The sequence below is a fragment of the Amblyomma maculatum genome, chromosome 5 (assembly GCF_055883805.1).
Source record: "Amblyomma maculatum isolate TAMU_Amacu chromosome 5, ASM5588380v1, whole genome shotgun sequence".
In the NCBI taxonomy this organism is placed as follows: domain Eukaryota; kingdom Metazoa; phylum Arthropoda; class Arachnida; order Ixodida; family Ixodidae; genus Amblyomma; species Amblyomma maculatum.
The window spans coordinates 105,685,214-105,713,109 of record NC_139348.1 but is presented as its reverse complement, the minus strand read 5'-3'; the positions used below and the strand labels follow the sequence as shown (position 1 = coordinate 105,713,109).

General features: G+C 44.1%; 2 protein-coding genes across 4 annotated transcripts in view; one reads left to right on the top strand and one right to left on the bottom strand.

Moving 5' to 3' along the window:
- LOC146189127 (arylsulfatase J-like) overlaps window positions 1-9,822 on the top strand; it is a 28,236-nt gene extending 18,414 nt beyond the window's left edge. Inside the window, exons 9-10 of the mRNA XM_084605182.1 lie at window positions 1,725-1,904; window positions 9,637-9,822. Coding sequence (XP_084461308.1) covers window positions 1,725-1,904; window positions 9,637-9,822 — 366 coding nt within the window. The remainder of the gene's footprint in view (window positions 1-1,724; window positions 1,905-9,636) is intronic.
- Window positions 9,823-16,540: 6,718 nt separating this feature from the next.
- The window catches only part of LOC146189126 (uncharacterized), a 51,187-nt gene continuing 39,831 nt past the window's right edge, over window positions 16,541-27,896 (bottom strand). For 2 of the 3 annotated variants that reach the window (XM_084603219.1, XM_084603217.1), the window contains 4 exons: window positions 27,548-27,718; window positions 19,399-19,554; window positions 18,241-18,477; window positions 16,541-16,654 (listed from right to left, as the gene is read on the bottom strand). In XM_084603219.1, coding sequence (XP_084459345.1) covers window positions 18,244-18,477; window positions 19,399-19,554; window positions 27,548-27,676 — 519 coding nt within the window. In that variant the 5' untranslated portion in view covers window positions 27,677-27,718 and the 3' untranslated portion in view covers window positions 16,541-16,654; window positions 18,241-18,243. Of the gene's footprint in view, window positions 16,655-18,240; window positions 18,478-19,398; window positions 19,555-23,433; window positions 23,488-27,547; window positions 27,719-27,896 lie in introns of those variants that run through there. The other variant, XM_084603220.1, reaches the window with a different exon arrangement.

Genomic DNA, 27,896 nt, shown 5'->3' with positions numbered 1-27,896 from the left:
TGAACCGCAGGTGATCGAAATTTCCGAAGTCCTCCACTATGGTGTCTCTCATAGCCTGAGTTGCTTTAGGTCATTAAACCCCACAAACCAAACCACCTATTATTCGCTGCTACTAGCTGACGTTTTACCCTGGAAACATCTTCTAACGGAGAGCGGGGACTATAGAAGACTTTGGGTCTTCGAGCGCGCGTTGGTTTTGAAGATTTCTTAGACCACACCAGGTGGCGCCGGCAAAGTGCAACAGTGCAGGCGCAAACACTGTTCCTGAAGCTCTGGGGTTTAGAGATAACAGTGGCCGGGTGAATAAACCGGCGGTGGAAACTAGCAAGAAACGGCTGGAAGATTGGTGGCTTAAAAGCAGAGAAGTGACATAATGTTAGTAATGTAGGAGCAAAATTTAATAAATAGAATGATGGATTAGTTAACAATTCTAAATCAATAATTAAGATATATGGAGAAAAATGAGCATGATAGCTACTGCTACCACCCCGTTTCAAAGGGGACGCTCCTATATTCCATCCATCCACCCCACCATCTCAAACACCGCCACGGACTGCAGGGCTATAGCCGGAACCAGTGACCACAGCGCACAACCATACCTGGATATCCCAGTCTGAACGACCTTGCAATTTCGATCCGGGGAGCTTTACAATAATGGTGCTCCTGGATTTGTAGTCACTCGATTCCATTCCCTGCCTTAGCGATATGACGCCCACTGTGTTCTGGTTGACAAAACGTTTTACACGCGTTGGCCATTCGTTACAAACGTCGCTTAAAACCTCTGTACACGCCACACGAAAACCAATCTGTCAAGTTTGCAACGTAGCGAATTAGCCACTATTATTTTACAGGCAGAATGTTCTGCTAGGCGTGAGAATTATTAAACATTGTAACCACGAAGAAAGATGTATTTATGTCAGAAATTGCCTACACGAGCAAGTGGACGTTTGTGCTGCCAAGCTTATACTCTCAAAAATAATAGCTTATCTTCTTCATTTGCATGAAACAGGGAAACGTACGCACATTACTACATCGCAGGAAGTGTCACAAAAAAGGTCACTGGCCCTTCCTCCCTCTGTTTGAAGTGGAGGCCTTGCGCAAAATATTCTTTCTTGTTTCAGAAACTTCAAGGAAGTTTTATAGAAAAGAGGAAATTGATTTAAGTCGATTAAATTTACGTAGTATTGTGTGCAGAACACAGGTTTGACATTTATTAATCTTAACTCTTATATTTCGAATGCTGGATTTAAAATGAAAGAAAAAAGGATATCGTATCAGGCGCCAAAGTAATCCATTTCTATGGGTGTTCCTTTTCTGAATGAGGCCAAACGAGTAGAAACTTCGAGTAGAAGCTTCGAGTAGAAACCTTGAGTACGGCTATTCAAGGTTTTAAATTGGAAGCGATTCATAGTCGTATTTAAAGACAGACGTGTTTTATTGTTTCTGTTTCCTTATATAAGCGTGTTTCCTGTGAATAAACTTTAGTTGAAAGTGAGCGCTTGTTCCTGTGGCTTCTTCCTTTCGTCCCCGTTTGTTCGCGCTGCTTTTTTTTTTTTGGATACTGAGTGTGGTGTTAAGAACGTGGACATTTTTACAGGGAAAGTAAAAGAAGGTATACAGCGTTACGCGTGCGATTTTGCATGTGCTGTCAGGCTTAGCCTTGAACAGAATGATATGAGAGGTGGACGAAGGTAAAGCTACCGGTGCCATTACTACAACTCCAGATCCTGCAGCAGTTTCATGGCAATCGTTTCAACCTGGCTGATCCTACCAAGCGAGGCTCCATGCTGAAGTGTGAGGAGGTGCAGGAGCCCCATGCTTGCCTTGTAGGCCGGGGACCGTGCCTTTTTGACCTTGACAACGACCCTTGCGAGCAGAACAATATCGTGGACAAGCATCCAGCTGTAAGCCACGCCTCTCCATCTTCATCGTCGGTCGAAATCACGAAAAACGGTTTTGTTTAGTAAAGCCGTCATACCTTTTTCGAGCTGTGCGCAAAAATATTATTCGGCCCACAGCGTCACGTGAGGTTATTTCTGTACACCAATCCCGGCCTCGGCGGCCGCTTTTCGATGGAGGCGAAAAGCAAGGCGCCCGTGTGCTGTGCGATGTCAGTGCACGTTAAAGAACCCCAGGTGGTCGAAATTTCCGGAGTCCTCCACTACGGCGTCTCTCATAGCCTGAGTTGCTTTGGGACGTTAAACCCCACATACCAAACCAAACCAAAGCAAACCAATTCTGGCATTGTTGCCAATGTGGAAGGAGCGCAGAACTACCATTATTTCTGGTTTACTGCACGAAGTGACTAGTCGGGCGATGCCCGAATCAAACCAGTGAATTCCTAGCTTTGACTTCTCAATTATTTCTTCCCGACAACAGAACATGCGAAAGAACTGTACGCGACTGTAGCTATACCAAAGTAACTTTCTGATTTGGCATTGTCATTCATAGCTAGGCTTGTTATACGTAAGCACCAAAAATGCACTCTATCAGTTTAGAATGCATCCATGGCCAACCTCACTAAAGCTGCCCATATAATGATTGATTTTTCTGGCATTTTACCTTGTTTCGCTTGCCTCTTTCTTCCATCAATGTAGAGTAGTGTTTATCTTTTATGGTCACCGTAGTTCGCACTATGTGCTTGTTTTCAATAGTGACTGCCTGAAGATTGCTATGCACCATATGAGTTCATGAAGCTAATCTAGGGCGAGTTAGGTGGGATATTTTACGGCAGCTGTTCAAGCACAAAATCGTGACACATTACCAACAAATAATACAAATGATGAGGGCCTTAGTTCGTCTCCAAACGAACACACAGGCGTAGTTAGTGTCTATCAGTGGTTAAAGTCAATATTCAGGAAATGCTTATTTATGTTACTTTAATGTCAACAAAATTAATCGACGCATTATCCAAATCGCCTATATTTTCGACATAATGTCGTTTCATTTATGAATATAACCACACTATGGGGCCCCGGCTCGGCATCGACATCTAGGCTCTTTTCTGACAGAGCAGCAAAAATTTTTTTTTTTTGCTGGCTCGTCTTTAGTGGCAGGCAGCATCGAGACTTAAAAAATAAACCCACGTCTCGGCAATATTATATGTACCGAAATAAAGAATTCAGAAGAAAACCTAAGCTGCATAGGTCTTTATCGCACATTTAAATAATTCTTATAAATTCAACATTTTGCAAGCACTTCAAATGGCAGGACTAGGGAGCTTTAGAGCAGCGTAAAAGGTTTTCTGAATACCTTACACAACGAGCTCTTACTTTGCGCTCTCGGAACCACGCGCTTTCATCAACTTGCAAAACAGGCTGCTTTTCTGGCCAACGGACACTATCAGTACAGTAAGCGCTAAGTTTGCGTGGAGTGAAAAAGAAGGTAGCAAGAACGGAAACTAACGAAGGTTGAAGAGAGCAGCCCACGCAGGGTGCCCTATTTTAAGGCTTAGCCCTGCACGCCTGGTGGAAATTATATCAGGCGTGCTCACAAGGTCCCGTTCGACGGACAGGTTGGCGCTCGTAAGCAGCTCGCCATTTCCAAGCGTATACACGCCTGTTCAGGGAGTGTCCACTGAATGTCTAAAGTGTGTTCAGCTAGTCGCATTTCCTGCTCGTAATAGGATGGTGCGCTGAAACTATTTTTCTTTAGCACCCGTCTGGGTTCGCTTCTTTTGCGTTTTCTTTTTTTTTTCCCCTTCTTCACACCCGTCTTTCTTGCATTTTCTGGACCATTTGTATTTAATGGTCAAAACCTACATTTCCTATTACGTGAAAGCCAGCGTCCTTTCCATCGCCTTGCCTAGAAATAGCACGAAAAATCTAGCGAAGGAAGAAGTCTCATGACGTTATTAAAGGGCAGAACACACGCAAGGAGCGGCGCACAGCAAGCCGGGCATCCGTGACGCATCCCTTGGATGCATCCCTATCCGTCTACGACTGAGGCTACTGCCACTCTCATGTCTTAGGCCTGTCGTTTGTCAATATATACTAGCCACTGGACAACCGCCATTTGGCGCCAGTTTACCCGGCTTGTGTATAGACATTGTAGCGAAGCAGTTTGTCGTACAATGTTCCGGCTGGCGACATACGACATCTCGTGGCATTTACAGTACGTGCACACGTCAAGCTAAAGCTTATCTTGTGACACAGATTCGCACAGACAACATATGTACCGTCTTTGCCAAAAGTAACCAGGGTGCGTGTTCCGCTTCTCATGCGGGTGGCAGGAAATTCGCAACACTTCTGAAGCTGTAAATATATGCAATGTAAAGGCGAGCTCCTGTCCTCACTTCTTAACAAGTTGTTATCCTCTGGGAATTAATATTGCCTTTAGAATACAAGCGAGAAGCGAAACATGCAGCCTGGTTACTTTTGGCAAAGACTGTACCTCCAGTTGCATGCTTTCCCATCGAGACTTCTGCGATTTGGCTTCGGCACACGGTTTGAAGCGCTGCAATCTGCGTGTAATATACAAACACACACGAATACAATACCAGTGGAACGAACTGGAAAAATGTCGAAGTCCTTACTGGAACAAATTTCACCGGCGTATAAGACATTCGCATTCATACACAAAGCAACCTTAAGTTCGATACTGACTGTTTATTCATTATTTTAGCGCGCACCTCTTTGGCTTCGTTCCTGTGTTTCGCGGTGTCGCCGTTTTACGTCGTAACCTCCTCGTAAATAAATAAAATAATCCTGTCTCCACTGGGAATCGAGCCTTCATCCCTTGAATCCCCGACGGGGAGTTTTAACCAACTGCGCCATGCCCGGGATTGGGAAGCGTGCATCATAATTCTCCTTGTCTACCTTGAAGATGATAGTTCCCTTGGATCCCCAGCCTAGTGTTTTAACCAACTGCGCCATGCCCGGGATTGGGAAGCGTACATCACAATTCTCCTTGTCTACCGTGAGGATGATAGTGGCGAAGACAATGAAGCTACAATAAGCGATAATGACAATGACGGCGCATTTTGTTGATAATGATAATGAGAGCGAACATGATGCTCAGTGTGCACCAGCAATGCTGAGGCTTTCGAATTTCTGCCTTGTAGATTCCACAGTGCTCTCGAAATTTTAGAGCGCAGCTCTTTGGCGCCCCGTTCCTGCCTTTCGCAGTAACTAGTAACTAGTAACGTAATCGTTAGCGTCGCCATTGTTTTTCGTAAACACCTCCTTAGCCAAACAATAATGCTACCATAGAATAGAGCGCCAAGGAGAGGTGTGCATGATTTTGTTGACTGTAAAGAGGAACTGGTTAATATATAAAAGAATGGTAGCGTAAGATAGAGCATCAAGGAAAGGTGTTCAAGTGATGAATTGGTTGATATGGTTTAATTAGGTAATTACTTTCATTCAATAACAATAATAATTGATTCACATAATAGGAAAGCCGCAATGTCTGTCACACCTGTTCTGTGAAAACCTTAACCGCTGCGTAAAGGAAGGGGGATTGATTGATTGATTGATTGATTGATTGGAAGGGACAGGCGCGGTAACTGTCTCACTTGTTTTCTGTGTACACCTCAACCGCGCCGTAAAGGAAGGGAGGAAAGTGGGAGAGAAAGTGGAAAGAGAGAAAGGGGTGCTGTAGTGGAGGGCCATGGAATAATTTCGACCATCTGGGGATCTTTAACGTGCATTGACAGCCACCATACAATAGTGCTCTAGAATAACCATAATGACATCGCATAGCACACGGACGACTCTTCATTTCGCCTCTATCGAAACTTTATTAGAACCAACTAAGTGGTTTACAGGAAAGGAAAGGCCCAATATTTTTCACTCGCAGAAGACAAACTAGTTGAAATATGTGTGAAAAATAAAAAGCTGTCTGTAATTGTACATACATGTCTTGCTCTAATTATTTGCCTCGATCTGTTGAAAAGCTAAAACAGCTCATGAGCTGCGCTCAAACTTCGCATTTGGGAAGTAAAGTAATCGTCGGCAAATTTGTTGTAGTCATTTAGTGCGGCCTCTGTGCATGCTGGAAATGCGTCTGATGGCTTCTCGTTTCCGACCAATCAGTAGGCTCCACGTCTCATCGGGAACATATCGCTTGGAAAAAGACTGGTTGCCGTCTGGGGAAACGTAATTTTGTCTTCCTCGAACTCGACTTCAGGATATCTAAAAACAGCAAAAACAATCGTGGGAAGAAGGTAAGAAACGTGGACTCGTAACAATGGCTTTAATATAAGATCCCACAATTTGCAACAGTTGAGGAAAAGCTGAAAATAACCATCCAACAACCAGACAAACTAAATCATTCATTTGCGTGCGCAATTTGCGGATCTTTTTATTACAAAGCAATCGGTGGGTCGCTCACAACTTTATGCAGATAGTGGCAGGTTTCCGAAACCTACCGAGCAGGCCAAATAATATGGTAAACTAAACTTCTCCATTGTTCATGAAGGTTGACGTTGGTGCTGTTCTTTACAGTGTTTGACAATATTCTAACGTCAAAGATTTTCTAAAAGCAGGCTTTAGGGCCTCTGTTTGATAAGACGAAAAATTTGTTTAGGCCCGCTATAGTCGTTCGCTCCGAGGTTTTCGCAAGCGGGCCGTATTTAAAAGAGCAAGTATACATGCGTTATCGGCACATGCGATATCGAACATTCATTTTAATAAAACTTCAGTTTCGGTTCATCGCTGACTGTATTCGTTGCTTATTTCGACATTTATATATACTTGCTGGTGTTTTGAAATTCTAAAGTACCGACTCCTTTCACGGAAGGGCTTGAAGCAGTTCGAGGGCTACAGGTCATCAGAGGCTAATCAGGATGGCGTCCACTTCGTGATTGTGCTCAGTCGCCGACAGCGGCACAGTGGGCTAGAAACCATGGGAGAAGGAAAGCTTAACAGAGGCCCCCGCAGTCTGATTTGTGTAGCAAAAATTGCAGTGGAGGTCACGTGCTTTCGCAAGGGCTACTAGGATTCCTATAGGTATGGTTCGTCTCACGTGTCCTCTGCACCAACGATATCGACCTTGGTGTTGTAAAAGTCAACCGAGGATGGTTGGGACTTCGAATGTTTATGTTATATTTGCGTTGTGCGGATATAACTATGTTTTAGAGGCCCACAGCGAACGTTATGTTTTATTGTTGTGCGTTTAATTTATGCGAAATGCCGTCATAACCGGGCTTGGAAGCGCGTGACAGCTGAAGGTGACCCAGCGCAACTTGAAATCTTATGCTCGCAAACTTGCTGAAACCATGAAAACGTCACAGACGCTTCGCCTGAGGGCAAGCCTGTAGGCAGGGACACAATCACAATTGACCTCAGTCTGCCTTAACTTTCTTAACTTTGCAAACATGTCCTGAAACATAGTACGGTATCACTTGAGGCATGAAAATGACTAGGAATCCAGGTTGTTTGCGCGCATTAAAGATATAGTGTTAAGGAGCCGCGCAAAGCAAATTAAAAGAAGGCTATAGACTTGTTCCAGCTGCAATATTTTATTTTTGTGCTACAGCAAACCGGGCAGCTTACATGAACACGTTCCCTTCTGGTGCCTGTTCAAGGCCTGCTCGATTTCAAATGCCATCCATTCTGACTACTCATTTCTTGTCAGATGATAAGGCGCGCTTATGTGGTTCAACATATTTTGCCTCGGAGAAAACCAGATTTCTGAAGAAACAAAGCATTGACAGGTGGCCAGGGTTTCTTAGCGCATACAATTATGCGAAAGTACTGAGCAGCTCTTCATTTTGGGTTTCGTTCGGTTTAGTTTAGACCGTTTAACGCCCCATAGCGACTCAGGCTATTCGGGACGCCGTATAGGGAGGAAGCCTCGATCACTGGGGGTATTTAACGTGCACTGACGTAGCACAGTGTACGGGTGCCTTGATTTTCACCTCCAGAGAAAAGCGGCCGCCAAGGCCGGGACTCGATCCCGCATCTTTTGCGTACAGCAGTGGAGCGCCCTAGCCACTGATTCACTGCAGCGGAGTGGGGATCATAATTTTGAGCATGTGACAGTACGCTCCCCACAGACATTTGCGGCACACATCTATAGCACACATACATCGAACAAAGACTGCACGCAGCGCATGCTGCAATCCTTTTGCTCGCTTCTATTATGGACACAGGGTTTGGGCGTACTATTATCATATGAACGGTATACCACGGAAAACTTTGCAATTCTCTAAGAATATATTTTTTTTAAAGTCGGGTCATCAAAGTACCCATGCGCGCTTCACTTCTTTGCTAATACTCTCAAAAGCCCAAACTGTGCCAAGGCTCACCTTCATTCTTACGCTCCCTGGAAAGACCATCTGGAGATATCTGGAGTAACCGTCATGCCGCAGCTTTTGGCCAAAGGCCAGGGAGGCTGTTCTCGCGCAGGCTAGCTAGTTTTCCTCCAAACGCCACCGGTTTATTTTGTATTAACGTGCCATAGAATGCACCGACGAGATACAACTGACGCGAACGGGGCCTCATGCATTCAAAGCGGATGGATTCGTTAAGGCCTCTTTATTCTACGTACTTTGCACCGTTTTTTTTTACATGCAAAGGAGCTATAAGGCGATACGCTAAAATTTTACAAATCAAGTGTGTCTGTCATGCCTTGTGGTCATCATTATAAAATAGGTGATCCAAATAAAGTGCATGCTTCTAAGCTCGCTTTGGTTATCATTCTAGATGGTTGCTCTATTTTACACTTCTCGGAATTAGTAACAAGCCGTCACAGGTGGAGTAGCATATAAGAACATGAATATTACCAATGAAAATAACTAACCTGATGACACATAAAAGCAAGCAACTTCTGGATCACGGAAATATCAACTGTATTAAACGGATCATGCGCTAGTAAAGAACTTCTGAGAACGTAAAAAAGTGCTCTTTTTTCTCATTACTGCCAATTTTTGATTAAAACATAGCAATAAAGTGACCCATCTTACTTTGCGTAGATCATTATCAATTTAGTTTTGCTGTCACGTTTAATGACAGTAGCGTCATCGGCCTCTTTTCTGAAGTAATTCAGCTTTCTCTCCCGTTACTTTGGAAAATTGGCCATAGACGCAGTTTCTGTTTAAATCCCTTTTGCATAAGTGAAGCCTTAACTGCGTCTAAGAAAACCGCAGTGAACGCTAAAGGCGGTTGTGGGCAGTTAAATTCCGAAGTTGGGATATCTTAGTTTATCACTGTATAACAACCTATAGCGCTGTCTGAGGCCGCCGAACTGGGCTAGAATCCCTGCCACATTAGCAGCCCAAACTATGTTCAGTCCATCTACTCACTGTTATGTTAAGGAGTGGGAAGACTTCCTTTGAAATGAATTTGTTTTTGCCCAACATGCTTTTCGCTCCTTCTCCTATTTTTCTCCTAGTTTTTACCGTTAGTAGCCTAAAGTATCACTGCCTGACAGTGGAACGCATGCTACTTCTGATACCTAGTCACAATATTTCTTCTATGTTCCAGTGCAACACAATTTTGTAGTTTTATTTCTGTGATCGTCTTCCTTTGTACTTTTCTCCGGTGGTGTAGGCATGTAAGTTTATTTCGTGTCTCTATCACGCAAATACGTTTCAGGCAATAACCCTAATAATGAGCTAGAATTCGCTATTTGCATCCCAAGCTCTGGTCATTATAGCGACGCACTAAAACAGAACTGTAAACTGCTGCGCAGGTTATGGCGAACATGAGGCGTGCCATCATATACGGCGACAGCTACGTTCCCTGGGAGTACGAGAAGATGGGCGACTCGGACGCAGACCCGGGGCTGTTCGGCGGAGTCTGGGTGTCCTGGAGAAGCCCTCACTACAGCCGCTACAGACTGAACAAGCGCCAGGAAGAATGCCATTTTGATTGCTGACGACGGCAGACGGCAGCGTGCTTCTAAATTATTTTCCCAGATAAATGGACAATGCAGAAGTTCGCGCCTAAATTGCCTGAATTAACACTTTGCAGATGCACCATCTCCAAAATGGGAATTACAATACAGCGTAAAATGTGTATCATGCGCAATAAATTTGAAATACCGCTACTCAATGGCTCCAGTCGTTCGGACAAAGCGGAAAACGTTTTCTGCAGAAATTGTGTTGAACCGGTGAGGCCAGCTAATTTATTATTTTGCCTTGTCGGGTACTGAAACGTAATAAATGAACTAACACGGATGAGGCCCGGTTGGAGTATTGCTGGCCCTGCCAGCGATCGCCTTATCAGCCCATTTTCAGTTTCCCGAATGTTACGCTTGTGCCGCACTTCAAAGTTCTGGAGATACACACCACGTCTCATTAGAGCAGTTAGAATTGCAACTACTTTCACTCAATTTGGCAAAACAAGCGAACTTGCCACTTTACGGCAAGGCAATACGCTAAAGTTGGCATCCATTTATAAACTATGCGAGACTAAATAAACCTCGAAGTGAATGTATCCCTTGCGGCGACCTGAGGCAACACAAATATAAAGTATTGACGAGAAAACTTTATCTCTAATGCATGCATGTCGTGACCTTGGTGCCACAAATATAAATGCTTTTAAATGGGAATCTCTAAAGAATGCTCTGGTAATAACTGTATGAGAATGTTTACTGAGCAGCGGTTGCTTTGCTTATTACAGAGCACGTGTTAGAGGGACCGGAATGGGAGGCATGCGGTAAATTCGTACCCAGTTCCTATACCGCACTACCGTCAACTCTACCGCGAGGTCACCGCGTACCAATTTTGTAGCAAAGTATCGGAGAGCGAAGTGCAACGTAATATAATGTGAACCTTCACAAGATTGAACGGTATTGTGCAACATTTCTTTCGCGGCCGCATACTATATTTGCATATAAATTACAATCATTAATTGTTTTAGAAGCTGTGGAACTCCGCATACTCTTTCACAATGGAGTTTAAGACTACTCATACAGCGATACAGCCACTTAATGTTTCCTTCGCTAGGCATTATAGACTAAATGAAAGATTTAAACAATACATCAATGCAGGGTATAGAACCCCTATCAACAGGAAGCACCTACAAATTTGGGACTAGCCACTGTATTGAAACTATGTTATACATCTCGGGACCTTGCAAGCAGCAGGGACTATGATTTTTCTAAAATAAAAATTTATCATTTGACTAGCACGTTTCTTAGTTATTTAGCAAGAGGCTTGGTATAGCGATTGTGACGTGGTGGAAGGTACACGCCATGAGACAAAGAAGGCGTTCGGTCTTTAGTACGAAGCCGAATGGAACCGTGTTAACTGCCATTCATTCAAGCGCTGCAAGACTTCGAGCGCATTTATCGAATGATTGTGAGGCAGACTGGGACATTTGCTTTGGGATGCCTCATTTATTGAAACTAGCTAATTCTCGTGCCATACTCTTCAAAGCAAAGCGCTCGCGCTGTGCCCTTCTACTCCTTGGTCCTCGTTGTTTTCTCTACCTTCAATATGAATAGCTAATTCTACGGCATACAGACGGCGTTGGTGACCCAAATACTTTGTTTTGTTTTTTTTGTTGACATACCTGAAGATCTTCCCCTTCATTCAAGCATTGTTTGGGCCATAAGCTGAAAATACTGCGGCGCGTTTTTGTATGGGGAAGTCGATCCTTTTCATTACTGTGCAAAGTTCGGTTGTAAACGAATGCAACGGCTGAGGAAAACTAGAGTGACTAACCCCTAGCGCAGCTGCTTGCTTCGTGTGCGCTCTTATTTATGGCGGCAATGATGTGGGGGTCCGCAGTAGGGAGGATTATCGTAATGCATACATTTATCATAGCGAAGGTTCCTCGGAGTAGGTCACACTGGCCCGACGCAGCTGGAGAGCAGATTAATCGCCGCCGGCACCGAGCGGCAGTGTGCAAGCCGTCTCGCTCCATCTCAAATGCACGGGGTTTACGGAGCGATTGCCGCCTGAGATGGCCTTGCGAAAGGCTGCCGCTGGCTCTGTCTTGTGCTTTGCGAGCGAAACAAGAGCGAGCTGAGGAGGAGGAGGAGGAGAAAGACGGTGGGAGGTCGATGAAGTGGAAGACAACAGCACTCCCCTGTGAGGTGCTGCCATCTAGCATCAACTAAGCGCGATACCTTAGCGAAGAGGACGACCAGAGCTAATGTTACCTGTTTGTCTATATCAGTGCAAGATGAATTATCTCATTGTTTATTTAAGGAAATAACGCCAAAGACGCATGGGGGAGGGAGCGAAAAGTGATCTTGTAAGAAACAGTGGTTTACCTAGCGTTAACCCTTGCAGTACCATATTGGCATGGTGATATTGGCTCGAAGGAATCCTCGCCAACTTTTTTATATTTGCCTGCATAAAAAGAGATGCATAATCGAAAATTCGATTTAATACCAAGGGTTTAGTGTTGTTTGACTGAATGTTATTTCACTACCGGATGGCAGAAGGCTATTTAGGGTCCAACTTTATTGTAATGCCTCCCATCCTGACATCAGTTACCTTCTGATGACCTGATGATAAGAAAATATTGATGTTGCTAGATTTTTATCCTAATTTGGCCCTCGTAAGAAGAGGACGTACAGCCACGACCGGTGCGTACCGAGGGGAGTTTCTCGCTAATAGCAGAGATGTGTAGAGGATGCCCATATGAGCGCGACTGTCGCTTTCGCTCTGCATGTTAACTCTATGCCGTATAGTAACTCTACCTGTTACTGGATGCGACAACACATGAAGAAACGCACCTCTTCCGATCGCTGGGTCGGCTATATGTAAGAGCATCGGCTGGTTAAAAAGGCTGCTGCTCTTTTTTTTTTTTCAGACCTTCCTTATTTCTTCATTACCATGACGCATGTTGGAACGGCGCCCACTCATGACTTGAGACCATCCTCCTTGTGTTATTGTGGGTGCTGGATGTAGAGCTCTATGAGAAATGGAATATCCGGAACGAACAGTATAGTGTCATAACTTTGTTACCAGCTAGAAGACGATTCAATTCAATGTCTCCAACTGCTTGAATGTCAACTTAAAGTTTATCAGATATGGTTTCAGTCGGAACCAGAAGAAAAATGTCAACCCTCCCTCCCACCCCTTCCAAAAAAAAAAACGCTGCACATAAGGTTTCCTTAAAGCTGCAATTTACTCTAAAATGCAATAGTTAAAGAATACCATCTCGAATAAAAGCAAGTGTTTTAAAAACCATCGTGGTTAATAAACTTGAATACCAAACTTGGGAGCCTTGATAAAAGTAGGGGCGAGCTAGCAATACCACCCCTAGTGGATCATCTTACCACTGTACGGACTTTGTCATTATGCCACTGTTCTCTGTTCTCACTGCGTGAAGTTTATTGCAGCTAGAGAACACTTTGCGCAAGTTGTATTTACCCTTAACTCGTATAGCCATCATCCACCTACTTCATTCCCGTCTGCATTACACATACAGGCTCAAGGGGAATTAGGCACGTGGAACACATCCCTAATCACAGGCTTTACTCTGCAATGACGGTGTGGAAGGCGTTTCAAACTGGAGTGCACTGATCATACTCAAAAGTAAACAGCAACGCAACGAGAACTCAAACATTTAGGCATACATTTTGTTAAAATCCGAGGCTGTGTTCAGTTCTGTGTTTGGTTTGTATATTTCGTGTAGTGCAGAATTCGCGAAATACGTTATTTGACACATTCAACCAAAAACGAGAAAACTGAAATTGACCTATTTCATTGCTCATGGACACTGGTCAAAAGTGCCGCAACGCAATCCTCCAACAAATGCGGTGAGCTCCTTGTAACAAGTCATGTCGACCTGCAAATGCAGCGGGGCACACGTTATCACTGGCGTGGTCTCAGTTGCCTTGAGGTCCGTTGCCCTGAGCACAAAGTAAAACGAAAGCAAACCAGTGGCGGAAACCCAACAACACGCCATCGCACGCGTCGCCTGGCTCTTGTCTACCCTCGCAATCAGCGCACAGCTTAACGCTGCGTGCCGACGGCCAAGGCGCCGGCACGGCGGACATTCATTTAAAAACGCCGGCGCGCATACCTCAAACAAGGTCGGCCGCCTCGGGTTTTTGGCTCGCCACGCCCAACAGGAACTGACCAGTGCTCGCACTGAGAACGAGAGACAAAATGCGATGCCCTCGCGTGTGAAACCCGCCCACATGAGTCGTTTTCTCGGTGGCCACTGTGGAACCTAAGCCTTGTTTCAATGGGATAGATCTCGGCAGCCATCAATGTGAAGCCCAAAAAGCTATTTTCTAGAGGTGAAGAAAACTACGCTCCCTGATAGTGAATGCCTTGAAGTATAGAGAACGCAGCTGGGACGCCGATAAGGGGGCCAACAAAAGCTCGGGACGATTGAACTGACCAATTTGAAAGCGCCTTTCGGTTAGACCCTGCATCCACTTAAGAAAGGGACGTTGGCGTATTGATGATGTTCGTTTGCGACCATCAAAAACATCGATATAATGTTCTCGTAGTGAAAGTTGACGGCATGGAATATTTGGCAGCATAGTCTTTTCACATTATAGATTCTTAAAAATTAGCTAGCTCTCTACCTCTTCGAAACACAAGCCATTAGTTGAACAAGTCCTAAGATTGGTTACTGGTTTAGGGTCTGGAAAAAGTGATAGTAAAGAAAGTGTACCTATTTTTACTATCACTAGTGTGTATTCATCCAGTGTGCTTAATATGCTTAAATAAAGTGGATGAGCACATTGAACGTAGTTCAGGAATTGATATCACCTACGCATATCTTTAGTAACGAAACAGCCTTTCAGACTGAGACATTGATATACGTCGCTCCTTGTGCAAAAGAAGCGCTGAGATGAGAAGCGCACGTAGCGACACCAGGCTATTCTTGTTTGGAAGGTCTGCAGATGGTCGTTTTAATCATTAACGGTAAAATCCACTGCGTTCACGACATTTGATGCACTATAGAGTAGGTTTTCTAGGGAATGCTTAAGGTCTTCGTACGGTGTTCAATCAGGCGACTCTGGGCGATGCTTACTAAATGGATATATGTCTCCTTGTGAAATTTTACCATTTTATTAGTTGCCAAAACGCTGGTAAATTCCGGCAACTAATTCTTGCAAGACATTTGTTTCTTGCCATTATAAAGAGAACAGAATTTGCTGTCTATGATTCAGGCTCCAAGTACTTATTTTTGACCTATTTGTTAGTATGTGGCACATTTTGATGCAAGGACTTGAAGCGGGATGAACTGACCGGTACAGGCCGCTACGTGGCTAAGACAGCAAGGGTGTCACATGCAAATCGCGTTATCAGGGCTAGCAAACAAAAACCTGACGCCGTTCAACGCTGTCTAATATGAATCTAAGGTTAGCTCACCGTTTTCGTTATAAATGATGGCATCTGGGTTCTACACCCTGCCGCGGCAGTGCTTTTCAGAATTTTTTTTTTCACGACGATGCTCACGGCGATGTTCACGATGTTCAAGACGGATTTGGCAATGTCACTCCGCTTGGTGGATGATGAAGGGCCGCAGATGAACCTTAATGAAGGCGATATGTTTACCGCACAGCACAAGAGTGTGTTTAAGTTGGAACTTGATGAAGACGGCAAAGTTTGCTGTATGTCGCGAGAGTGTGTTGCAGTTTTACACGAGGCGGGACCGGCTGCGGCGATAGTACAGTGCTGTCATGCATGGGCCAGGGAAGCTGATGTGCTCGTTATGGCGCGAATTGAAAACCAAGCCACGGTAATGTTTTTTTTTTCACAAATGTTTTTCTGGCATATTTGTTATATCCAAGTTCGGGTGGTGTGCATACTTCAACGTTATATGTGTAGTGCAAGGTTTCATACAGGTGGTCACGTGGTCAATGCAGAAATAACGCCAACCTCGCAAATGAGCACAGTAGAACTAACGTTCTAAACGGTGGCAGCAGCAATGGCGCCTCAGCCACGTCAGCAAGATAATTTATGCATAGTGATAAGTTCAATGGCGCCTACGATTGCCATCTGAACAAGTAGACTATGTAAAGTAGACAGCGCAAAGGATAAGCATTAAGTCTTATAGAATGATGCGATTTGATTGAGCCCTGAAGAATTCTAAGCATATATATATATATATATATATATATATTTGGTTGTTATGAGCCCTGAAGAATTCTAAGCACAGATATACATATATATATGTGTGCTCAGAATTCTTCAGGGCTCAGAACAACCAAATCGCATCATTCTATAAAACTTAATGCATTAAGTTTTATAGAATGATGCGATTTGGTTGTTCTGAACCCTGAAGAATTCTAAGCATATATATACACCAACCAGTCGACGAAAAATATCCCCGCAGTGACGCAGTCTAATTACACAAAAACTTCAGATCCTGTACGCAAACGCGGACGACAGATAAAATAAAACAGAGGTGACAAAAAATTAACAATTATTTTGACAATCACCTCTGTACTATCTACTTGTTTGCACAACATTGATTTAGTGCAGTTCATCATAATGAACTGATGCCAGCTCACCAAATTAGTAATACTTACAGAAAATCCTGTGCTTCTTGGTAGATAGGCAATAACGACTTCCACACAAGATTTACATACGTGTTTTATTGGGCTTCTTGTACAGGGTATCGTGCGAATAATGTTCGTGTAGTGTGGAGTGTCGAAACAACTGTCCCGTGTTTTGTACTCTAGCGCATCGGCCGATGGAGAACACGTACCGTATCCGTCCTGCGGAGCCTCTGCCCGGGTTTCTGTGTTCATTTACATTCAGGTCGCTGCCACTCATAGGAGTCTGCAAAAAGGAAAGAAACGTACGCGTCGTTAGCAACGCCAAAGGTAGCTCCTAAGTCAGATCAGAGTTTCACACTTTCTTTCGAAAACCGCGGAGTGCCACCAGTAAAACTGTACATATATTGTGGAGTTTCGACGTTCCAAATTTAATTGCGAGAGGCAGTGGTAGAGGGCTACGGGTTGATATCGACCACACACACTGTGGTTCTGTACCTTGTGCCGACCTCACAAATGCATGGATGTTTTCGTACTTCGCCTTTGCCGAATACCACCCAGAATCGACCCCTCGACCTAATCAGCGGGCGAACGCTGCAACCACTCAGCTACAGTGGAATGCGCAAACCTAAACAGCAACTCAACTTGATTTTTAATGACGCACGATCCATATTACAAGAATGGCATTGCATTCAAGGGGTCTACAATATTCTTCTTTAGAAAAAGAAAAAAATAATGGCTAAAATATCGTATTATTATTCATGTGCACGAAAGGAAGAAGGACCATGAAAGTGAAGAACACACTTGTGGCGGAAAAACTTTCGAAAACAAGCTCAAAAAACTAAAACATGAAATGAAGAACTTCAAATATCAAAACTGGCAGTCAGAGACTGTAAGCCATAAAAAGTTCCGTTGTTACCAACTGTTTTATTATTACAATGTCTGAACATATTCAATGTATGCCATGCCGATTAGACATAAAATACAAACTACTGCAAATACATCTCTGCCATATAATTACGAAACAGTCCGTGGTTATTATAGAGTAGTTTAGTGATTGCTCGCCAAGACGCTAGTTTCAATTAAGGGGCACTGTGCAAATATTGTGCTCCTTCCATCACTTCTGCATACACGTATAAGAAGCAAACCCGTGCCAAAATGCGCATTTCCCAACCACATTAAGCTCAAGCTTTGTGATGCCTTGAAAGTCCCCATTTTTTCCTTTCTTAGCGTTTCCAACGTCGCAGAAAATGACCTAGTTTAGTTTGGTGTAGGGGGTGTAACGTCCCAAACCCAAATGATCGACGCCGTTGAGCTGGGCTCAAGAAATTTCGACCATCTGAGATTCCTTAACGTGCACTGCCACGCACAGCACACCACTTCCATGCTTTTTGCCTTCATCGAAAAGCATCCCACGCGACGAAGATGCGATCCCGCATCCTTTGGTTCACCAGTCGAGCGCCGAATCCACTGAGCCACCACGGTGAGGCAGAAACTAACTTAGATGGTCTATATATAAGATGGGAAGATATTAAAAAGAAGAAAGGCGACCCGTTTCTTTGCGTCATGTATAAGGATGAATGCTCGCCCAGTATGGAGCAAAGAGCCACCACTGCGACGTAGAAGACAACCAATGAACCACTCGTCCAAGAGTGTCAGCCCTTCAATTGAACAAGACAGCCCAGGTGCGACATGAATTGCCTTTCTCTGCTTAGGGATGAGCTTAGTATGATGCGGTTACTAATTCGAAAGAGGTTATCGACCATGAAGCTCTCTCTCAGTAGAGAATATCCATAATCTCTTTCGCTTCCAAATACCCCAACAAATCGACACTTAAAACTCTGAGGCAGACCTTTTGTCTGCAGTACGCACCAGTTAACCGTAGATCTTGCCATATCCGCCGTGTCCGTATCCACCGTATCCGCCGAGGACGACACCGTGGCCATATCCGCCGTAGCCGTGGCCAAGTCCGTATCCGTGGCCGTAGGCGAGTCCGTGTCCGAGACCGTAGCCTCCCAGAGCAACTCCGTAGCCGGCATGGCCGTAGCCGCCGTAGCCCCCGTAGCCTCCGTAGGCGACACCAGCCTTGATGCCACCGCCAAAGCGTACCTGGAAACGGTTGCATTCGTCAGTTGGACTTGAAATGGCAACAGTGCCGGGGTCTACAGCTGATGCTTAAACGTATAGGAGGCAATATTTATTTGTGTTTAACGTCTCTGTCATGATGCATAAGAGATTGGAATACATGGCTCAGCTAGTGCCGCTAACCACTGACCGCTAAATAGTTATTGCAACTTCACTATGTCAAATACCGAAAATTCGTGATTGGAACACTTTTATCACTAAATGAATTACCAACGTGTAGAATTTACAGTACCTTTTTCTTCAGTAATATTTCCTGGGTGCTTTGAAGCAAGAAGTGCTATATTAAATCTAGCTTTGGGTTGTAGAGCAGTCGGCGAAGGTCGCTGCTGGTTATAAGGAGGTACCCACGGACTTATCTAAATATAAAGCTCGTATGCAGGATTTGTTAGAAACTCAAGAAAAGATTCTGGGAGAATTCACGTCTTTTTAAATTCAGCAAAATAATTACCTCATATCAAGCTTAAAGAGCAGTCCCCATACCTTTAGACGACCTAGGGAAGACTTAGGTATATGCCGAGGTGAAGACTGATATATGATGTGTGCAAAAGTTTACATTAAAAGGCATCATTCGTTTCCCGGCCGAAACATTTTCATATCATGAGCGAACTTTATTTTTTTAATTTGAGCAAGTGATTTGTAAACGCTGGCTGAACAGGATTCAGGTCAAGTATTATGAACTTCTGAGATTTATACTTTTTACAATTGTACCTTTGTAGTGCCCCGCTGTGAATTTGTACTTTTTCATAACTCAACTTAATCTGCCCTCCGTATACCATGTTTTTGAATTCTTTCTGAAGTGTTCTAGCTAAACTATTGTTTGGCCTGAATAGGGTTGCCCAGTTAACCCTTCATATCCCACTGCATATCATCCGAGATGCGTCTCACCTGAAGGTTGTAGGCCTGGGGCAGGAATCCGCGTCCGCCGTATCCGTAGCCTACGGATCCGATGGAGGGACCGTACACGCTAGCGGCGTACGGGGATGGGGGAGTGAAGCCTCCGGCTGCGGCGTAGGAGGCCAGGCCCAGAAGAACGGCGGCGAGCTGGGAGCACAAGGAAGTTTGTTCACAGTCAAAAGAGCCATACCAACGTGTCTATTAATCGGCTTTAACGAGGTTTCTTTCGTTTTTAATAGCCAGAAGAAACTGGAGAATTAACTCACTTGAAGGACTGCAAAGCTTAATTCAATTCTTAATGCCATTACGTTGATTCTGCTGCTCGCCTCCTCGAATGAAGGATTCTGACACCCACAGCTTTGCTTTGTTATTAATCTTTGCGACTGACCGATAGTAAACCGGTGATATATTGACCACGAAGAATATTTTCCCATAATGCATCGTGATCACACTATTTACAGCGCCTCAAATTCTTGCGCACGTTTAGTCTTATAAAGCACACTCTTAGATGCACCAGAACTTTATGTGCAATCATTCGTGTGCGTGGTTTTCGTATTCGATTTTAACACCACATACCGTTACAAATTAAAATAAATGTTGTCCAGTACAATCGTAGATGTAGTCAACATTTATGGCCACATGCGTTCATACGTATGAGGTAAGCGCTTCAATCTGGATTGAAAATAATCTTTAACAAAGTATTGAGAGAATTGGCTTTCGTGCGAAACAAGACTAATCAAATGATGAGGGTTTTAGCAAGTAGAAAATAAACAGGCTGCACAGAAAGGAATCATAAACTTGAGCTGCAAAATAAACACACATAAAAGCACGTTCTAAAAAAAAAAGCTATCTGAGTACACAAATGCGGATTTGTATAGCCAGTGGTCATAGCTTGTAGATGCAGTTCTTTTTTTTTTTTTTTTGTAATTCGATCGTCTCTCTTAGGTATTTTCCGCCAGCATGGAGAATAAATGGAAAGCATGAAAACGTGAAACGAAAGAATGGAAGATAGCGAAATGAAGTGAAGGCAGCAACTCAAATGGAACTAAATTTGAGCATGTCCCTCCTACATTTACAACCAAAATTTAGTACCTAAGCCTCAATAAGCGTGGAGACAAAGAAAAAGCAGAAAAGGACACGTGCCCAAATCCATTATTACTAAGCTACTACGAAATTTTAGATTTAAAGGGTAAGTATACCGAGTACTCATAAGCGTTTATTTGATGTCAGAAGGTATTTTTAGGTTCCATGTTGCCGATGAAGCCCATACAATAAACTCGCATCATGTCGATAGTCAACTATTGCAACAATTTCATGCCTTAAAGTGACAAACATTACACATATTCTGAACCCATTTAAATAAAAGAAACGACGTCTTGCATTGTTTGTGGACCGCGGGCCCGTTTAAACTATAGGAAGTGCCCCACAGTACTGGAGGGTTGGTTCACCTATGCCGGCAAAATTCAGTTGACCTAACTGAATAGGACAGTTTTGGGTGCCGAAGCTAAAAACTAGTTCAGTGCAGAAATGTCGACTATTTTGCTCGTTCGAGTTCAATAACAGACTGAAAAGCTAAGCGATGAACCCCTAATGTGCTGCAAGGAAATATAAAAAAAAAAAAAAAAACAAAGTGCTGTCCCCCAAATTGTGTTTCTAAGAAAAACAAAAGGGGTTGGCTCATCTTTGAATTTGAGATGGCTTCACAACGCGCCAGAACCTTTCTGCTGCGCATAGCAATAGCGAACGAACATTACGACTAGTCAGGAAAAGGGAAATCGGCGATAGATGACATGGGCATGAAAACTGCGAAAAATCTTGCAGCTTGGCACGTCCCAACCTCATTATTAAACCAGGATTCGTTGCTTAAGAAATTTGTCGATAAAAAAAGTTAATTCATTTGGTAGGCACAAATGTTATTAGTTGCGGATGTATTGACCTTATGTTTCGAGTATTCCGCAAGTTTTGCACTACAATGTTTTGCTATTTTTGCCAACCCTACTTAACGGGCATTACTGGGCTAGATACATATTACGCTTTCCTTTCTTTTCTCGTAAGCCAATTTATAATATAGCTTACGTCACACTGAAATTCGTCAGAATGCATTATTGATCAGCATAATGCATAATGTTTTTCATATTGAATATGCTCCTACAGCCGTTTTTTGTCGTGGGACACTCTTGGGCAGAAACAACCGGATGCAAATCAAGTCATATTTCGCTGAAAGTCAGAAAGATATATATTATTTTCTTTCTTGTCTCAACTCAAATTTCAGCAGGGCTTGTTTCAATTATCATTTATCGTATAGTTGGATCGCAAGTTAATACCACATTCTTAACGAAGAACGAAGCAAGATTGCCTTGTACACCTTAGCTGAGATTAATCGACCCTTGTTCAACAAATGAGCACACTTGTGCAAAGGCAAGACAACGTCTACAAATCAAACAAGATTCTCGGCCTCCAGATAGGAACTTAACCTGTTTTACCCATTTTATTAGTCCTTTCTGCTTTCGTACAACCTTAAACCACTCTAACTCCGGAGTCACGTACAGATTCGTTATCTAACCAAACAGCGATCAGCTCCATCAGGAAGGATGTGAACGCAGCAGTCAAGAAAAATTAAAAACTCAGCACCGAACCTTTGTCAGCAAATCGGCAAAGAGCTCCGATTCTAGCTCTCTCGACAATCATACACTTTCCTTACTGTATACGGGTGCGTCAGAGGTACTAATCAAGAGCGCCATTTCGAGACCGGATAGGCCTTGGAGGCGTACGCGAATTGAAATGAGAAAGCTAGAAAGAATGGCCTCGCGAATTTAAAGCAACAACCTTGCGCACGACCCGACGCGACCCAAAGTGGAGTCGTGAATCAGTGGCGCTTGCGGGCCGCTCCTGCTTTCTCTTGTTATTTTTTTTGTATCTATTCAACGGGGTATTAGGCGCACCGTAATATAAGTGGACTGTTTAAGACTTTACAGCCGGGCACAACCTCTATACCTGCGCACGAGGCGTAGGAACGTCAAGGTCCGAGACCGTAACGATTGGAGCCTGCACACTCTCTCTTTAAGCTCGGTCACGAACTCCTATCGAGATGCGATGCGCTAAGTGCTAGCTGCGATTCGGCCTAGGTTGGTAGTCGCACATTCGGACGCGATCAGAAAAATAAGACCGCGGAAGCACGCCGAGGATGCCGGTCAGAGTACACACAATCTCATTTAAGTTGGAAATCGGAACAACCCGACGTCTCGTCTCGTCTCTCGTCTTACTTTTGGTTTGTTTGCTTTTGCCCCAATTGTAAGGGAGATAAGGGAGAGTTCGAAAAGCTGCGTGTACTTGAAGTTTTTCATACCTCATGAGGGCAGTGGCAATTGGAATTGTAACAACATCCCCCGAAGAAATTTAAAATTGCGTGTGTTAACCATTTCCTCAAAGCAGTGCTCCGCAATCACCCGCAAATTGACTTTCTCGCAGCGCGGTAAATTTAAACCTTCCCGGAAGCTGTTTTACGAGGGTTTAAATGAATTCAAACTTCACTAGAAAATTTCATTTCGACAAGAATGTCTGAACAGCTTAGAGATCGATGCGAGTTTACCCGGTTAGTGTCATTAGTCATGTATAGAAGACTCCCGCCACAGACTGCCTCTCTCTTTTTTATGCTGTAAAATAAATCAAGAAATTAGGCTTGAGTCATTAACACAAAATCACGACGACATCAAAAAGGATCGTCGCCACTGTCATTTCCGGCCGCGTTATCACCTAATAGGTGGCGCCTCGACCGCAAAACTCGCGCACGTCATCAACATGAATGCGTGACGACACCAAAGAGCGGCAGCACTGACACCGTATAGCGGAAGCGTCCTCTGGCCCTGTAGAAACGTCACACACACATCGATGACGCCTCGCGCGAGAGATCCATTCCAGGCACAGTGTCGTAGCCCGCCACGCAGCGCGCAAGGACCGACTAGACGCGGCTCCCCGAGTGAAAGCGTCGAGCGGCGTTCGCGCGGCAAGCACGTGGGCCATACAAACCAGAGCGTTCATGGCGGCTGCGGTGGTGGCTGTGGTGGCGATAACAAACCGAGAGCGGAGAGTAATTGTTCTCCTGGCCGGCTCTGGTTTTTATACAAGGTGGGGTGGGGGAAGGCGCCCGAGGCTCGCCACCGTCTCCGGACTGAGCGGACCTCCTCGGTTACCGCACCGGCCAGCGGCCGCCTCGGGTCCTGTCAGTCCTGCCCGTTCGCCCTTTTTTTTGCGGAGCAAGGCCGGCCCGGAATGCTCGCGCCCCCTCGCTGGGCGCGGTTGTCCGACGCTGATCACCCTTCTTCGCGAAGGACCTCTATCACACTCCTGGCCTACAGCCGCGCGCGCACTGCGTGTTTCTGTCGGATAGGGGAATTCGATGTGATAAGCGAGCCACCAGAACGGAGTGGCAGTACGCCTGTCTTCTCTTCCTTCGGCTAGAGTGAGCTAGGCACTGAGCGACACGCTCCTCTCTCGCTTACAAAGGCGGCATGAGATACTAAGCTGCATATATTCCTCAGTGTTAACAGAAACGCAATGCTCTCGCAGTGGTACAGAGTGCGTGAAAAAAAAAAAAATCTAAACACCGTTTTCCTTAGAGCTGTGTTATGGGGCATTCAAGACATTTCCAAGCCTCAAAAGCTTCGTACAGAGCATAATTATCATTATTAACTCAGGATACGATAATATCCTCCTACACGCCTCCAGCGCCTGTTGTCATAAAGAAGTGACCTATGCATGGGAACACATCTGATATAATCTGCGGATTGAGAAAAGTTCTTGGGAACTCTTGCACCTCAGTTGTGCGAGGGCAGGGACAAAGGAGAAGGGGAAATCAGGCGTCCAAAGTGAGTAGCTTTAGAGTCTGAATTTGGCCGCCTATATAGGCTTTCTTAATGTCCTCTCTACCACACAGGAAATGGGCGCATTTGCATTTCGTTTTTATCGACTTGTGACAGCGACTGGCAGCCCGGACTCGAACACAGGACCTCGTTCTTACCACTCTAAAGCCACGACCAGATAGCCAACTCTGCTGTTGTGGGAATGCTTTCAATTGGGTGAAGAATAATGAATACGGAAATAGGAGCGAGAAAAAAAAATACTTTTTACAATAACTCTCCAACTATGCCAATAATGTTGCCATTGTCACAAGTTATATAAAAAAACTACCCGTGTCATTTACAGGCCGGTTAGAATGTCATTCTAGTAGACCGATATTTGACTGCTTCATGTTATATGTACTTTGTAATCACGTGTACCAGGTGACTTTCGCGCCAATATTGCCTCATATGAGGACGGTCTTTGCCACCTTCCACATCAGTCTCCGATATTTTTTTTTTTTTTCATAAAGCTTACAAATCCGGCTTGCTGCGCCCGTATACCTAGGTCAATGTCACCAGTACGTATTGGACATATGTCGCGACATGTTATCCTCAGGATGCAGCTGCATCTAGGTCCGTATTGTGAATTCGCGTTGAAAAGCGTCGTTAGCTCCCTGGCCACGAGCCATCTGATGGGCAGAGACATCGGAACCAAATGTCGCTACCATTTTCGGTTTCGGCGTTTCTACCAACCCTTACAAAAATTTCTTTTGACCTGGTTTTGACGCCTTGCTGGATACGAGTTGATTCGAGAGAAAACCAACATAAACCCAAAACTGTTGAGTCTATACTTAACAATTGCTATCCAAAGTTTTGTTGCGCTCCCCCCGAATAGATGATGCTGAGGCATATGGACACATTTTCCGTTGTGGTCTTCCAGAGCATATAAAGAGCAAATGTACACTCATAAGTGCATTAGCTGAAAGATGGAAATAGTTTCCCTTGGCAAAAATTTGAAAGCCACATGTACCAATTAAGATATATATGAGTGGCAAATTCGAGCATGAAACATAACTTCCGATAAGAAGGCATGTGTTGCAATAGTTGGCCGCCGATTTCCGAAATTCCGCACAGAGGGCAGATTTTGGGATTGTTGGACGCCACATTCCGAAGAACACAAAACAGCAATCGCTTCATTTTATTTGTCAACAAAAAAAATGAAGAGACTCAGAAATACAGAATGTCGCATGTGAACATGATTTGTTGAACTGCAACGAAAATGAATAACTATTCACCAGACAATATTACATAACATTGCTGATTTGCAGTTTACACACCTTGCACACACTGAGAAGTCATTGTACAGGAGTATATATAGATGGACTTGAGTTACCACGAGGTGGGTACCGCTGGGGGGGCGACTGCTCCTGGCCCTACGGGGCTGGGACTAGCAGGTATATGCTACTGGCGAGGAATAGCCTGCCATCGGTGGTTGTACGTGTTGCCAGCCTTCTATATCCTTTTCCTTCTTCCCACAGTTGCAACAAACTGTGTAGGCGTGTATGGGTTTGAAATGTTTGTGTGCACAGTATCATGCGCCTGAAACACCCCATGTCTAGATACTGCAGATAACACTGCATCGATTGACCTTCCATGAAAACTGCTTCGGCGCAGGGTAATGATCATTAGTCAGATAAGATCATTCCAGTGTTGAACCAATAATTTCAGCATGCCCTCAACAAAAAAAAATAGAAATGATATTCAGAATGCTGAACTCCAGCCCGTTGACCCCTTTCCAGTTGAAATTTAATTCTGCCTCATTATTATGCCCACACCGGTCCTGCATGATCCCAACACGAATTCAACAAAGTATGTTGAGTCTGCTCAATTTATTTTCAATTTAGGTTCATACGGTGTATAATAGGAATGTAAGGGTGTACGTTTACTTCTGAAAGCTTCACTCTATGACAGGAGATGGGTCCTGCCTAAGTTCAGCGTGGACCTTGTCATAGACCCCAGTTAAACTGAATCCGCTACTTCTTACTCACATCGGCTTAGGTAGAATCCTGTTTGGCCATTTTAAAACTGTTGATTTTTATAACTGACAAATTACGATCGTGACAAGATCTATAAAACGTTTTGTGGCAGTCAGCCTCTCTAAAACATGTTTGCCGCATCTATACAAGCCTTGCAACTAAACAACGCCTGTTCCAAGGGAGGTGTAGGATCAGACAGCCGTTTCTGGAAAACGAAGGTGGCCTTCGATGACCCAATGTCAGTCCACAGCTTCGTTTGAGGAAGCTTCTTTAATAGCTACAAGCTCATTGCCTTATTATCAAACGAAAAATATAGTAAGAGGGGCACTGTCTATGCCTTGGGAATATAACGAGATAGCACCTGTGACCCATCCACATACGCAGCATATGATAACAATTTTATGGGAGCGACCACATGCCCTCCATGGGCCGCTTGTTTCTAAGAGTTACGCGTGGCCCTCGCATGGGCTAGTCTGCAGCTTGTGTCACCTGCAAATGGATTATCGTGAGTTCTAGTTCCGCCCTAAACCTAAAACTTTTCTTTAGGTAAAATCTGTTATTTGATCAATTCGGATGACTGTAGACTCGTTATGTGACATTACGTGTCCTGATTTAATCACTTTCATTCTAAGAGTTATCGCACGTTCAACAACAGTATAATATTGGTGTTTGAAATCCCTGCGCGAGTTGACGTAGCAGTGAAATTGCGACCCTGTCGACCATTCAGGATCTATTGCTCACGACCTACAACACCAGCTACTGCACCAGCTTTTCTGCTCGCTTATATCAGGTCTATCAGTACCTCTTATATCAGGCCTTCATCAGGCTATGAAATATGCAAACCTACTATGGTTTTCCGACGTCAAACACCACATTCGCGCGCATAAAAAATTCAAAGCGGTCCGCATTCTATATAACCGCTACAAGCGTACAGTTTTGCTCAGCGAACTCGTTTTCTCTCGCCGGCCTCACAGCCCTCGAGGTCCAGTAAAACGTTCAGCGCCTTGAATTCTCATACTCGCTTTTACAAAATGCGTTAAAGCTGGAATCTACTGCGCTTACGAGGTACAAGAGCATCAGACCGAGAATACATATGCACGCAGGAAGAACATTCCTTTTACAACACTACTTTTCACTTTCCTTATTTTCCACGAGTCGTCCGGGAATGGATTTCATTAAACCCTGCTATTACAACCAGCATACAACAAAAAGTAGTTGTCAATTCTTGAGAAGAAACAGTGTGACCGCAATTTAACGTTCTCTTACCACGAACACCTGTGAAAAACCAGTGTGAAAATCAGTGCATTGTGAATGTAGTGTAACCGCCTGTATTTCATGTATTTTTTGCTCTTCTATGTTGTCAGGCTTGTATTGTATCTGTTTTGCGATTAGCATGTTCCTACTCCTGTAGTAATTCCATCCGGTATTGACAGTATTCTGAAATCAATGAGTAATAAAAGATGAACACATTCACGGAAAAGCGAATGTAATCAGACTGCAGAAGCCGGAGGAGCACATTGCCGGCACGGTCATTCTCTATAGCCTATTTGTTATTTGCATTTGTATTTGTATTAAACTTGCACTTCCCTTGTTGCCATACAGTAATTGACTAGGT